The sequence below is a fragment of the Vulpes lagopus genome, chromosome X (assembly GCF_018345385.1).
Source record: "Vulpes lagopus strain Blue_001 chromosome X, ASM1834538v1, whole genome shotgun sequence".
Taxonomy (NCBI): domain Eukaryota; kingdom Metazoa; phylum Chordata; class Mammalia; order Carnivora; family Canidae; genus Vulpes; species Vulpes lagopus.
In genome coordinates, this window is record NC_054848.1 from 118,519,625 (window position 1) to 118,534,367 (window position 14,743).

A 14,743-nucleotide genomic window follows, 5' to 3' on the forward strand; every position below is an offset into this window, starting at 1 on the left:
GAAGCTCTGGGCAGCTGTCCCCTGTTCCCCACGAGGTGCAGAAGGCTCTGAAAGGCAAGAGCGCCTGGAGTGGGATGAACCTTTCGGGGACACTGCAGGGGTGCATATCGAGGGTTCAAGGACCACTGGCTCCCCTTCACACTCTACTGGGGGGGGGGGGTGGCTACAGACTGGCGTGGGTTGCAACTGGAATGCTAGAGATACTCCATGCCCCTGCCCTGCATTTTGCAACGTTTTTCTGGGTGTTTGCTTTGTAGGGAGAGGGGGAAGAACTTGCTAGAAACGGATGCGCAGTGGCCGGGGGCGGGGAGGTGGACTCCGAGCTTGTCACGAAGCAAGGTACCTGGGGGATGGGGAGGAGCAGTTAGAGGGGAAGCACAAACAAGGCAGTCGGAAGCAAGACGACACCTCGCAGTGGATTTGTCCGAGAAGAGTTGGAGACCAAAGCGGGGGTGTTCAGGGAGTTCTGATTGGTCGGGGGGAGGGACTTGGGGTGGGGCTAGCCACCTCTTGAGGCTTTAAAAGCTCATCGGAGAGGGGCGGGATGCTGTCATTCGCTCTCTGATTCTCGAAGGGGAAGCATCTCTCCCGAAGCTCCAGAGCTCCTGGTGACAGAGCAGGTGTTCGCGGTCCTGACCGGCTGGGAGATCCTAACGGGCTCCGGCCGCAACATGGGGCCTACCCTGGCAGTTCCCACCCCATACGGCTGCATCGGCTGTAAGCTGCCGCAGCCAGACTACCCACCGGCTCTCATCATCTTTATGTTCTGCGCAATGGTTATCACCATCGTCGTAGACCTGATCGGCAACTCCATGGTCATCTTAGCTGTGACAAAGAACAAGAAGCTTCGAAATTCTGGTAAGCCACCCTTCCTTCTTCCTACCCGGCATTCAGCCACTTGCCACCCCCTAGGGCATTAGTTCGGGCGCGTGAGACAGCAAACCCCGGGACAGGGCCCTCACAACGAACGTCCGTATCCCCAAATTCCCTGCGAACCTGGGCGGTGATGTTATGCCGGGGCCCCATTAATTTAGAGCTTCTCAAGGCCGAGGGAGCTCAGGAAATTAGCTTTTGGCGTCCAAGATCAAAGCCCGGGTTCCCGCGGTGCGCGGTAGACCTCGGAGCCCTGCCCCGTTGGAGACGTGATGCGGAGAGAGCCGGCACCCGAGCCGAGAGTGCGGCCACCGTCTGGGGACAGCACGCCGAGCCAGACGCCGCAGAGGTGGCCGCGCCAGGGCAGCGCGGGTCGAAATGATGCGGAGGGAGCCGCGGGGTTGCGACCCGCTCCGGGAAAGTTAAGTTCTCGGCGGCTGCGGCGGCTGCGGCGGCTGCGGCGGCGCCTACAGGAGCGCAGCTCAGCGGCCTCGCACCGAGCCAGCGGAGCCCCCGCTGCCGCGGCCCCGGGGCTCCCGGGCGGCTCCCGGGCGGCGGAGCCCAGACCGTAGCGCCTGAGCGTGGAGCAGGGTGGTCTGAGCCCGCGGGAGCCGAGCTCCGTCCGCCCGTCCCAGGGCGCACGGCGGAGAGAGCAGAGCGGAGGGCTGCGCGCAGCAGGCGGTGGCAGCGACGGCAGCTGCGGCGGAGATCGCGAAGTCCGTAAGCGGGGGTGCTGGGGGGTCTCCGGGCGGGGCAGAGGAGAGGCCCTGGAGCCTGGCGTGTGGCGCGGGCGGGGGGCTAGAAGCCTGCAGAGCCGGGCGGGGATGGCGGGAGGGTCGCGGGGGAGCTCAGAGGGGGTGGCGGGAGACGCGGAGAGCGCTGAGAGCGCGGGGAGCTGGGACGGGGTGGCGCGGCGGCCGAGAATCCCCTCGCTGCCAGCCGGTGCCGACGGGAGGGGGGGTGCGATCCGGGCTGGGGGGGCGTGGGAGGCTGCTGGGAGCCGCGGTCTGTGGGGGGCTGGGGGGGGCGAGGCGGCAGACGTTGCAGAGCGGGGAGCCCCTTTTGCAAGTTGGGCGGGAGACGGGCCCGGGAGGGGAGGGGAAGCAGAGGAGGGGAGAGGAGGGGCAAAGGGGCCTGAATTCCGCGCTCGGGTCCCAGGAGGGAGGGGTCGGCGTCCGGGGTCTCTGCTGCTGGGGTCCCGGCTGTCTGGGGCCGGGGGTGGGGGGGACGAGGGGGGAGAGGGGGCGGGGTGAGAGGGTCGGGTACCCGCTGGACCCAGCGGGCGGGGCTCGGGGGAGAGGAGGCCGCCAGTCTCGGGGGGATTAGTCTGCCGGGATGAGGAATCCCAACTACCATCTAAGTTTCAAAATTCACTGATGGGCACACAGTCATTAAAAGTTTTCTTTTAAACTGGTGGGCGTGTTTGATTTCTTTTTGGTCCCCTGGAGACGTGGGGCCGCACGCTTGGACCTCACCTTCGCGCCAGCAGTGCGGTCCCAAGGAACCACGGAGCCCCGGGGACCACCTGCGTAGCCCATTTTCTTTCTTTACTTTTCTTCTTCTTCCTCCCCCCCCTTTCCCCTTCTCCTTTCTTTCCTTCTCTAATTCAAATAAAGGTTTTTATGGTTGTTGTGGTTTTGTATTTAAGGCTTTTCCCTCTGTCTTTCCCACTCTCCATCACCCAATTCATTTCTTTGAGAGAAAACCCTAGAAAGAACCTCTGGGTAGAAAGCGCTGAGGCCACGCCTTGGCTGCCCTGGCAGGAGAGTAGAGGGAACCATTCCTTTGCCTTTTTAAAAAGTGCCCATTTTCTCCTAGTCCAAGATGAAGTGCAATATGTCGCCACACCAATGCTAATTAGCAACGAGGAGTTTCCAAAAAAGGGGGGCTCTGCGCCTGCCTTTGGCCTCTTCCTCCTTTCTTTTGGAAAGGCTTTTTGCAGAAACGTTCCTACCGCTGCCCTACAAAACAGGAGTGAGGGCCGGCCCCCCCCCCTTGACTTTCCTGTTTAGCCACAGGCTCCAGTAAAGTTCTGTGCAGGGGCGGGAGCTCTTACACCGGGAGTCGAACGCGCGGGTGCGCGGCTCTGCGCTGGACCCGCAGGTAGCGGGCACTTTTGCGAATCCTTGCAGGGATTTTCCTGATTGCTTTTCTCCCTACGCACTTTTTTGGTCTCAGACTAAATTTTACAGGGCGTCCCCTCCTTCCCCTCAGTTTTCACCCTTTGCCTACCTCGGAAATGGTAAGTACTTACTGGGCTTGGTCGTAGATTATTGTCTGATCGCGTTTTCTTAAGAAGACGACGGCCTCTAGCGCCCTTTCTCGGACTGTTCTCCTTAGACATGTTTGCGTTGTAAAAGCAATGCAGGGCCAGAGAAGGCAGAGAGGCTCATTCATTTTTTGGGGGGGGTGTCGGGGGTGGTGGTTGAAGCTTCCTGACATCCCTCCAATCTCTTCCCTTCCCCCCATACCTCCAGCCACTTCCTACCCCCAGCTTTCCGGAGCTCGCCTCTGCGCCCCTCCCCCTTCTCTCCTTATCCACCCCCCCCAGGGAAAAAAGTTTGTATTTTGTTTTTGTCTAAGATGGTGGCAGCATGTCCCTGTGTGAGTTTGAAGGGCTCCTCAGAGGGCTTCTGTGCTTACTGCTTTCTGTCATAAATTGCTTTTTTTTTTCTCAAAACAGACATGACATTGAAAGGAAAAAGCTGCACAAACGACAGGTCCCCCAAACCTGCTTGTGCATGCCTGTATGTGAAAATAAGAAAACCCAAGACTACTTCTTTATTTATTTTTTATTTTTTTCAAGACTACTTCTTTAAAAGAATTCTAGAATTGTAAATTGTCACCACTTCGGCTGGCTTTTTCCCTCCAGTTTCACTTCATTGATTTCCATACGTGACCATCTATTTTTCTCTGTTTCCTTCCCCTCCCCTCTCTGATATGTTTTTCAGGCAACATCTTCGTCGTGAGCCTCTCCGTGGCCGATATGTTGGTGGCCATCTACCCCTACCCTCTGATGCTGCATGCCATGGCCATTGGGGGCTGGGATCTGAGCCAACTGCAGTGCCAGATGGTCGGATTCATCACCGGGCTGAGTGTGGTCGGTTCTATCTTCAACATCATGGCAATCGCCATCAACCGCTACTGCTACATCTGTCACAGCCTCCAGTACGAGCGGATCTTCAGTGTGCGCAACACCTGCATTTACCTGATCATCACCTGGATCATGACCGTCCTGGCTGTCCTGCCCAACATGTACATCGGCACCATCGAGTATGATCCTCGCACCTACACCTGCATCTTCAACTACCTGAACAACCCTGCCTTTGCTGTGACCATCGTCTGCATCCACTTCGTCCTCCCTCTGTTCATCGTGGGCTTCTGCTACATGAGGATCTGGACCAAAGTGCTGGCAGCCCGTGACCCGGCCGGACAGAATCCTGACAACCAGCTTGCTGAGGTTCGCAATTTTCTAACCATGTTTGTGATCTTCCTCCTCTTTGCAGTGTGCTGGTGCCCTATCAACGTGCTCACTGTCTTGGTGGCTGTCAGTCCGAAGGAGATGGCAGGCAAGATCCCCAACTGGCTTTATCTTGCAGCCTACTTCATAGCCTACTTCAACAGCTGCCTCAACGCTGTGATCTACGGGCTCCTCAATGAGAATTTCCGAAGAGAGTACTGGACCATCTTCCATGCCATGCGGCACCCTATCCTGTTCGTCTCTGGCCTCATCACTGATATTCGTGAGACTCGGGAGGCCCGTGCCCTCGCCCGTGCCCGCGCCCGCGCCCGCGACCAAGCCCGCGAACAAGCCCATGAACAAGAACCTGCCCGTGCCTGTCCTGCTGTGGAGGAGATACCGATGAATGTCCGGAATGTTCCACTGCCTGGTGATGCTGCAGCTGGCCGACCTGAGCGTGCCTCTGGCCATCCCAAACCGGCCTCTGGCCACTCCAGGTCTGCCTCTGCCTACCGCAAGTCTGCCTCTAGCCACCATAAGTCCGTCTTTAGCCACTCCAAGCCCGCCTCTGGCCACTCCAAGCCTGCCTCTGGCCACCCCAAGTCTGCCACTGTCTATCCTAAGCCTGCCTCTGTCCACTTCAAGGCTGACTCTGTCCATTTCAAGCCTGCCTCTGTCCATTTCAAGGCTGACTCTGTCCATTTCAAGGCTGCCTCCAACCACCCTAAACCTGTCACTGGCCACCACATTCCTGCTGGCAGCCATTCCAAGGCTGCCTTGAGCCCTGCCACCAGCCCCCACAAGCCCACAACAGGCTACATCAAGCCTGCTGCCACCCACCCTGAGCCCACCACTGCTGATAATCCTGAGCCTGCTGCCGCCAGCTCCCCCCAGCCAGCGATCGCCAGCCCCCCAGAGCCTGCCAACGCTGGCCACCGTGAGCTCACTGCCTCCAGCTGCCCTGAGACCACTGCTGTTGGCCACGTTGAGTGTGATGTCGCTGACCTCCCTGAGCCTGTCTGCAGCCCTCCCAGTGCGTCCCCCAAGCCTGCTGCCAGCCCACTGGAGCTTGCCGCCGCCGCCAACCTTCCTGACCCCACTGTGACCACCACCACCACCACCACTGATTATCATAAGATTGTGGTTATTGATGTTGAAGCTGATTCTGATGAAATGGATGTGTGAAACATGCTCTTAGGGGTGGTCAAGTAGTGGTCCACTTTCAAGTTTGTTTAGCATATGTAATTCAAAGTGACACAACTTACTGCACCTGCACACAGGCACACACAGACCCACAGACATGGTGTAAGCTACATCCACTCTGTAGGCGTACTCCTTTACATCACATACTCTGAGAAAGTGTGTTTGTGCGCGTGTGTGCGCTTGCTATTTTAGAGACCAAATTTCCCCCAAGTTTGACATCTGTTCTGAGCCTCCTTTTCTTCCTATAGTTGACCTTGAGCCAACAGTGATCCTTGAAATTTTAGACTTTGACTTTCCCCCACTCCCATGTCCCCCTTTCTTCCCTCTCCTCCCTGTTCCTGCTTTCTTCTCTCATCCCCCCACCCAGGGGTGAGGGAGGAGTGCTTCTGTAAGTAAATGTGAATGCAAAGCTTTACATTTTTAAGTGTGTAACTCTATATTGTACTTTTAATGGCAGTCAGAAAGGTAGTTTTGATAAAGTGCAAGTACTTGAAATGGTTTCTTTTCTAAATTTCAACAAGATATGATCCATATCTGAAGAACACAATTTGATAAGCTCTTATTAAAGTACATTTTTCAGCCTATGAGTTCAAATTGCAAAAGGAAAGATATGATCAAACGTAATTCTTTCTAACTTATGAAAATTCAAACTTTGGTGCTGATTTTTATAGTCAAATGGGAGTGCAAAGAATGAGCTGTTTTTACCTTGTTTGTAGTCACTTACCTTTTTAAGCATTTGCCAAAATTTTCTTTCATTTAGTTCCAGAGAAACAAATCCACTCATAAACTGGTTTCTTCTCCTAAAACCCAAATTTCTGGTTGCCAGGATAAATTATCTTCATGTACTTAATATTATAATTCATAACTACCCTTTATCTCAGATTCTTTGACAACCTGATGTTTCTACATAATCAATTTTTACATTTTTTTTCATTCAGAAGGGAATTCAAGATAATATAGCTGGTCATCAGAAGTCGTGCTCTCCTCCCTTGTCTGTCAGGCTTGCAGCTAGGGACGGAGGCAGGAGGAAAAGATGCCACACCAGCCAATCCCACTACCTTTGGCTGAGTTTTTGTGATACACGACCTTAAGTTGTACATGTCTTGTATCAGCACACCTGATAGCCTGGGAAAAGATTTTTGTCTAGAATTCAAGAAAAAAAATTGTTTAATAAAAATTTCAGCTATTGATTCAAACCAACAACTTAAAGCAAAGTTTACTGTATAAAAGCTTGTAAGGATGAGTGGATATGTATTATACTGCCTTAATTTGATTCTGTATTTGTGTTAGCAATGAAATAAAAGTGTTTTTGTGGCTTTGGTGTGTGAATTGTTGATAAATTCACTTCCTCCACCGGATTCCTTGTGGGGAGAGTCAGGAGGTGGGTGGAAAAGCATTGACCCTGGGGGATCAGAAGACTTGGGTACAAGTGCCATCCTTTCTATGACCTAGTTGTACCCCACGGTAAGTCATATGACCACCACTCTGCCCAGTTTCTTGGCTCAGCAAACTGGCCAGGTTGGGGTGGGGTGAGGGGGAGGAGGGGCTCCCTGGGTTTGGCGTGTGTGGTGACAATGGATGACCTCACTTGCCTGCTCTTAGACTTCTGGATCTTGCCTGCCATGGCTTCTGAAAACATCCCTTTTTTACCCCCATCAAAGGCATGAAGCCAGACCCCGATAATGTCACAACCCCAGAGCCTGTTGGGACCAAGCAACAGAGCTCATGAGCCAGTGAGGGGAGGCACAGAAGTGGGATGCAGGAGGACAGGTGGTTTCTTTTCTAGCTGGAAGATGGGTGGCAAGACCCCAGCCACTGGGCAAGGTTCCCTGACCTCAGGAACATAGTCTCAGAAGAACCTCTGATGACAACGAAATGCCCAAAATAAGGTGCTCTGCAAAAATAAAAATGGGTTCAAAATAACATACATTAGGATAACAATTTTGTCAAGAAAAAATGTACACTTAAACGTGTACATATACATAGACACAGAGTTATACACATGTAACCATTCTGTCCAGGTTTAGCCAGACTGAGTATAAACTGAGGTCATCTTAACTTTCCGTGCCCAAATGACAGTGGTGTTTGAGCCCCACAGAATGACTGCTGGACTTTAGGCTGACTCCCTGTGTGAAACTTTTGCCAAATATTCCTGGACACCCCGAAAGGGTATTTCCTTCCCAGCTCACAAACTGGTCTATAGCCAGTATCTCCTGCCATGTTTTCCAGGTGTCCCTCTCAGCCACCACCCAAGGAGCTTTGCCCTGGGTGAGATTGCAAGTATTCAAACCAAGGGTGCTGTGAGCCAATGCTCTAAACTACTATTCTCCAAGGGGGTCAAGGAGTACAGACTTCTGAGAGGTGAGGGGAGGAGAGAGAAAACTATACATATTTTTTTACAACTTTGTTCCACACTCTGCTCCTGAGTGCCTGAAGCAACACTGCTTATGGCCAGAGTCTTACAAAGTCTCATGAAGAGGGCACTGTGGCCACTCTGCTCACCTGCTCACCCACCTCCACCCCTGCACCCCCGCCCACTGCCAGAACAAGCTGCAGTTTGAGCACAGAGCCAGGAGACATTTCTGTCTGCCTCTCCACTCCCCAAAATCAAGGAGCCTCATAAACACATCTCTGATTTACCACACCCACCATGAGTGACAAAGATAGGACTCTGAGTCTCTGTGGTCAGGTTTAAGGGACTTTGTAGTTCTCCATAGGACAATGCTAGGCTTCTCATTTTATGCCAGTGAGAACGCAAGGGCTGGTTTTGCTGACTTCCCCAAAGAGAGAGAGAATCCATCTCCAGGTGAGTTTAAATCTCTATAGTTAAGGGATTTAAAAAAATTGCAAGCAACTTTTAAATGACGGTTCCCCCAGTTTCTTTTTTTCCCTTTTTATATGGATATATAATGTACACACTGTAAAGTGAGAGCTTGGCAAATTTTTATGTACGTACATATCCATGTAACTACCACTCTGAGCAAGATATAGTCTTCCAGAAGGCTCTCTTTTGCCTTCCTTTAGTCAATACTTCATCCAAAAGCAACCACTCTCCTGACCTCTATCTCCATACGTTAATTCTTTCTGTTCTAGAACTTCATACAAAAAGAAGTATACAGTTTGTAGTCTATTGTACACAGTGTCTTTTTTAAAAACTGTGATAAATATACATAACAAAAAATTTCCATTTAACCATTTTAATTGTACAATTCAGCTCTTTCCCAGCATTGCATAACCATCACTATTCATTTCCAGATGTTCTTCATCATTTCAAACATAACCTCTGTAGCCATTAAATAATAGCTCCCTATTCTCCCCTCCACAGCTCCTGGTAATCTCTATGAATTTGCCTATTCTAGGAACCTCATATAAGTGAAGTCACACAATATTTGTCCTTTTGTGTCTGGCTTCTTTCACCCAGTCTTCAAGGTTCATCCACGTTGTAGCAAGGTGTCAGTATTTCATTCTTTTTATGCCTGAATAATATTCCATTGTATGGATACATCATTTTGTTAGTCCGTTCATCCATTGGTGGACTGTTTCCACTTTTTGGCTGTTTTGAATATTTGCCTGCTATGAACATTGATTTTCAAGTATTTGGTTGATTTCCTGGTTTCAATTCTTTGGGATATAGATATAGGAATAGAATCGACAAATCATATATTAGTCTGGTTTCTTTTGCTCAATATTAAGTCTTTGAGATTCATTCACTTTTTTCGTGTGTATCAGCAGTATGGGGGGTTTTGTTTTATTTTTATGCAATACTCTACAGGATGAATATATCACAATTTATTTAGTGATTCTGTAGATGGACTCTTGGTTGACATTTGGGTTATTATCAGTTTGGGGCTCTTATAAAAATATTTCCATCAACATTCTTGTACATCTCAATTTTATTTTATATTGAGATATAATTTTACATACAGTGAAGTACATAAACCTTCAATGTAGAGCTCAATGAATTTTTATGTATGTTTACACCTGTGCATCCACCAGGGAGATCAATATATAAAATATTTCCAGCACTTAGAAGGTGCCATTATGCTAATTAATTTTGCTGGTTCTTTAACTCCATTTAAATGGAAGCATACAGAATATAGTTTGTACCTGGCTTTTTTTCGCTTATCCTTTTGTCTGTTATATTTATGCATTGCTTTGGTAGAAGTAGTACATTCTTTTTTATTGCTGTGTATAATTCCATCGTATTGAGTACAGACATTTTTTATCCATTCTACTATAAATGGACATTTGGGCTATTCTTGGGTTTGGGGCTGTTACGAAGAAAACTGTTATGAACATTCTTGTACATGCCTTTTGGTACACATATGGATTCATTGCTCTTGGAAATACACCTAGGTTTGGAATTGCTGAGTCATGAGTATGTGTGTATTTAGTTTTAGTACACACTGCCAAATATTTTTCCAAAGTGGTTGACCCAATTTATATTGGCATCAGCAATGTGTATGTTTGAGGTGCTCTGCATTCTTGCCAACATTCAGTAATTTTGGCCTTTTAATTTTAGCTATTCTACTGGTCTAGTGCTGTTTCATTGTATCTTCAATTTGCATTTCTTTAATGATTAATAATGTTGCCCATCTTTCACATGATCATTGATCATTTGGATATCTTCTTTAGTGAAGAGTCTGAACAAAAATTTTGACTGTTTTAGATTTGAGGTTTCTGTCTTACTGGCAGTAGAAGAAGTTCTTTATATATTCAGGAAATATATACAAATTTCGCAAATATCTTCTCTCAGTCTGTTGTTTGCCTTGTCTCTCTCTTAATTGTATTTTTTGAGGGGCAAAAGACCTTAATATTATGAAGTCCAATTTAATCAGTTTTTTTCTTTTATGACTATGCTTCGTGCTTAAGACATTTCCGATTACTCTAATATAATGAATATTCTCCTAGGTTTTTTTTTCAGGAACATTATTGTTTTGCCTTTAACATTTAAGTCTATGCTTCATCTTGAGTTAATTTCCTCTGTTCAGTGTGAGGTATCAGTCAAGGTTTGATTTTATTACATAGCCATGGTTCGTATTTTCATTTTATCACCACCATGTATTGAAAAAACCATCTTTTACCCACCGAATTGCAGTGGAGACTTTGTTATAAATTAATCATATAAAAATAAAAATTATCTATTCTCTCTCTATCATTTATCTATCTTTCTTGATTGTCTAGTCTGTCTCATTAGCCTATGTGTCTGGCCCTTCATCAAAGTCATATTGTGTTTTTTTAATTTTAATTAAACTATAGGTTATATACAGTTATAGGCATACATATTAAATGTATAACTAAATAGATTTTTATCTCACATGTGCATTTTTATATCACCATCTTCCAGATGAAGGTGTAGAACACTTTATAATCCCAAAAGGCTCTTTCATGCCCCAACTCAGTCAATATATCCCCCCAAATACCATCAATCCACATTACTTTGAAAAAGCAGATCATAAGCTGATACATAATTTTGTTAACAAAGCCATTCATATACTATGAAAAGACATATATTTTAATGTTTTCTATAGTAAATATATACATGTATTTTTTAATTGAGATATAATTCATCATTTTAAAGTATTCGATGAATTTTATCATTTTTAAGTATTCAGTGCAGGGTTTTTCTTTTTCTTTTTTTTTTTTTTACTGGATTCACAAAGGTGTACCATCATCACTGTTATCAGTTTCTTGAATATTCATCACCTGGGAAGAAAATCTGTATTATTATAGTCATTCCCTATTACCTCCTTGAGGCCCCATGACAATCACTAATGTACTTTTTGTGTCTACAAATTTATCCATCCTGGACATTTCATATAAATGGAATTATATAATATGTGGCCTTTTGCACTTGGTTTCTTTCATTTAGTATAGTTTTCAAGGTGCATCCATATTGCAGCATGTATCAGAATTTTGCTTATTTGTAATGCTGAATAATATCCTTTATAAAGAAAGATTTATTTATTTGAGAGAGAAAGAGCATGACTGTGAAGGGCAAAGGGAAAGGAAGATAAAAAAACCGAAGCAGACTCCACACAGAGTACAAAGCCTAACTCAGAGCCCGATCTCAAGACCCTGAGATCATGACCTGAACTGAAACCAAGGGTTGGACACTTAACCGACTGTGCCACACAGACGTATGTATACACCACTCGTTGTTTATCCATTCATCTGTCAATGAAAATTTGTGGGGTTTTTTGTATATTTTTTATTGCAGTTCTATTTGCAAACATATAGCATAACACCCAGTGTTCATCCTGTCAAGTGCCACCCTCAGCGCCTGTCACCCAGTCAATGAAAATTTGAATTGTTTCCACCTTTTGCCTATTGTGAGTATACTGCTATGAACATTGACATACAAATATAGGTTTCTGGATGTGGGAAACTAGAGATAGAAAAACAATATGAGCCTAAAGGAAACAGAAGAAAAGAAACAGTAAAGATCAGAGCAGAAATCAATGATATTGAAAACTGGAAATTGATATATAAAACCAATGTAAGGTAAAAGCTGGTTCTTCGAAAAGATCAGTAAAATTGATAAACTTCTAGCCAAGCTAAGTAAGAAATGGAGAAGACACAAATTGCTAATATTGGAGATGAAATATCAGTCATCACTCTTGATCCTGTGGGCATAAACAGGACAATAAAATAATACTATGAACACGTCTATGCCCATAAATTTGATAACTAGATGAAATGGACCAACTCCTTGAAAGATATAACCTACTAAAACCCACACAAAGAGTTCTGGGTAACTCCAAAGCTGTTATGTACTCTCCTGTGGCTGCTAGGCTTCTGTTTTTCATGATTTCTATTAGTTGTGAAGTTACTGATTTTCTAAGCTACAGTAGAGCTAAGGGAAGGGAACGGAATTAGGGAAATTTAAAGCACCACCAAACTCACTGTTCTTACTAAGATTCAGTCATTTTTCTGGAATAAACTTTCCTCGGATTGTTGTAAGATTTAAGTTAACTTCTAGAGTTCTGAAAAAGTCTATTTTGACAGTTTTTGTGATGTTCTTGCTTTTATGGAGAAGTACATTTTTGGAAGCTCTTACACTACCATTCAAAAGTGCCCTCCTGCACTTTGATTTTTTTTTCACTTGGGTAGTACGTCATATAAATCACTCCACATCAGTTATGGAGAGCTGATTCATCCTTTCTTACAGCACCATTTACTCAAGCACTCTTCTATGTATGGACATTTAGGTTGTTTCCAATACTTTGCAGTTAGAAAATACGCAGTGAACATCCTTGTGCATATGTATTTTTGGATTGTTGGAAGTTCATCTTCAAGAATAGCTTCTTAAAATCTAAATTTCTGGATTGAAAAGTTCTATTAGGTATTGCCAATTTCTCTCTGGAAGTGCTGTATTGCTTTGCATTCTCAGTAGCAATGAATCAGCATGCGTGTTTCCCTATAGACTTATCAAAAGATTCTATTGTCATATTTCTCACAGTTTTCCCTTTCTGCTAGGTAGCAAATGGTATCTCAGTATACTTTTTATCAGTGATTCTCTATATGTAGTGAGTTAGAATATTTTTCTCATGTTTAAGGGGAATTTTTATATTCTTTTTCAAGGTGAATTATCTGTTTATATAGTTTCCTCACTTTTTGGTTCTTTGTCCCTCAGTTTTATAAAACTTCAGATTGCTCTTTTTTTTTAATAGAGTTGCTAATCACAAGTCATGCCTGAGCCTTGATATTTTTCTTGTGCAAATATTTCAGGTCAAATTAAATGCCTTTTTCAGTGGCTATGAGTCACTGTGATTAAATTCAAGTTATTTGAGAATCTCATTAATCAGCTGCAGAGGTTCCAGAAAAGGTTCAATAACCTGAGTAATTTTCATTAGAGTCAAGCCATACAGGGACTGAGTTTTTACTATTGAATGAAACTCCTGTGTGGGGTCAGGAGCGGAGATGTAGGAAGTTGGTAAGAAGTTTTCTGATAAAGTGTAAAATTATGAAGCACGAATCATTATTCTTTTGTAAGTTAAAAGAGGAGGGTGGAAATTAAACGAGAAGGAGCTATAACTTTAGGAAGAATACTTTTAAAATGAGGGTTAAGGGCAGCCGGGATGGCTCAGCGGTTTAGCGCTGCCGTCAGCCCAGAGCCTGATCCTGGAGACCCAGAATCGAGTCCCACGTCAGGCTCCCCGCATGGAGCCTGCTTCTCCCTCTGCCTGTGTCTCTGCCTCTCTCTCTGTCTCTCATGAATAAATAAATAAAATCTTTAAAAAAATAATAAAATGAAGGTTAATAGGTAGATTAGCAGGAAATACAGTGAAAGGGCAAGCAAAAAACAATTATCATAGATTTGATACATATTTATTGAGTATTTATCATGTGTAAGACTCTCTTCTAGGCACTTAGAGTCTGTGGGAATTACCAAGATAAACAAGGGAGAATCTGTGACCTAATCTAAAGACCTGAAATGAACGATGTGGCCTTTCGTTTAAGCTACCATTTACTAAGCTCCTACGATGTGATAAGCACCACTCAAGAGAGTTTACTTCTCTTATCTCTAATTGTCATAGAATCACTGCCAGGTTAATATTATTTACTCTTATTTTTAAGAAGAGGACATTGAGGCCAAGAAAGGTTAAGAAACTGGTCTAGAGTCAGAAAGCTGTCAAGTTGGACAATTTGAACTCCCATCTGCTTAGAAAATGCCGAATACCAATTTTGAATACTTTATAGTGAATTCTGTTAGGATTAATCAAAGCAGGTTAGCCTAAGATAACAGCAATAGCTAAACTTATTTCATAATTTCTATGTCAAACGTGGCACTCAACAATTTACATGGATCATAGCTAATCCTGAGATAGAATTTAAATGTTTGCACTCTGTTGTACATCTGAAACTAATGTAACACTGTGTGTCAACTACACTTGAAACAAAAATAAACAAATGTTTGCATTCTTTACACTCTCTCTGACACTACCATCTACCTTATTGTCTACATTGAAATCCCAGGTTTCATCCAACACTCCTACCTCACCCATGTCCATTTGGTTGACCAACCCAGTACATTCTGCTCTTCAATAGCAATTTAATTCCTCTTTTGTTCTTAATCCTTAGTCTGAACCACCATCATATCTTAGATGGATTACTTTAAGTGCTTCTATACCCATCTCCCAACCTTTCTAACCTACTTTTTGTAAATTGCAGATCCAAATACATTGTTCCTCCAGTCCTCCTCCT

The 14,743-nt window shown here is 45.2% G+C and overlaps 1 protein-coding gene across 1 annotated transcript; it reads left to right on the forward strand.

The window, feature by feature from the left end:
* Positions 1-671: 671 nt before the first annotated feature.
* On the forward strand, positions 672-5,518 carry GPR50 (G protein-coupled receptor 50). Its single transcript, XM_041740531.1, has 2 exons — positions 672-858; positions 3,825-5,518. Exons 1-2 carry the CDS (start codon positions 672-674, stop codon positions 5,516-5,518), a joined length of 1,881 nt encoding a protein of 626 aa, XP_041596465.1.
* The last annotated feature ends 9,225 nt before the right edge of the window (positions 5,519-14,743 follow it).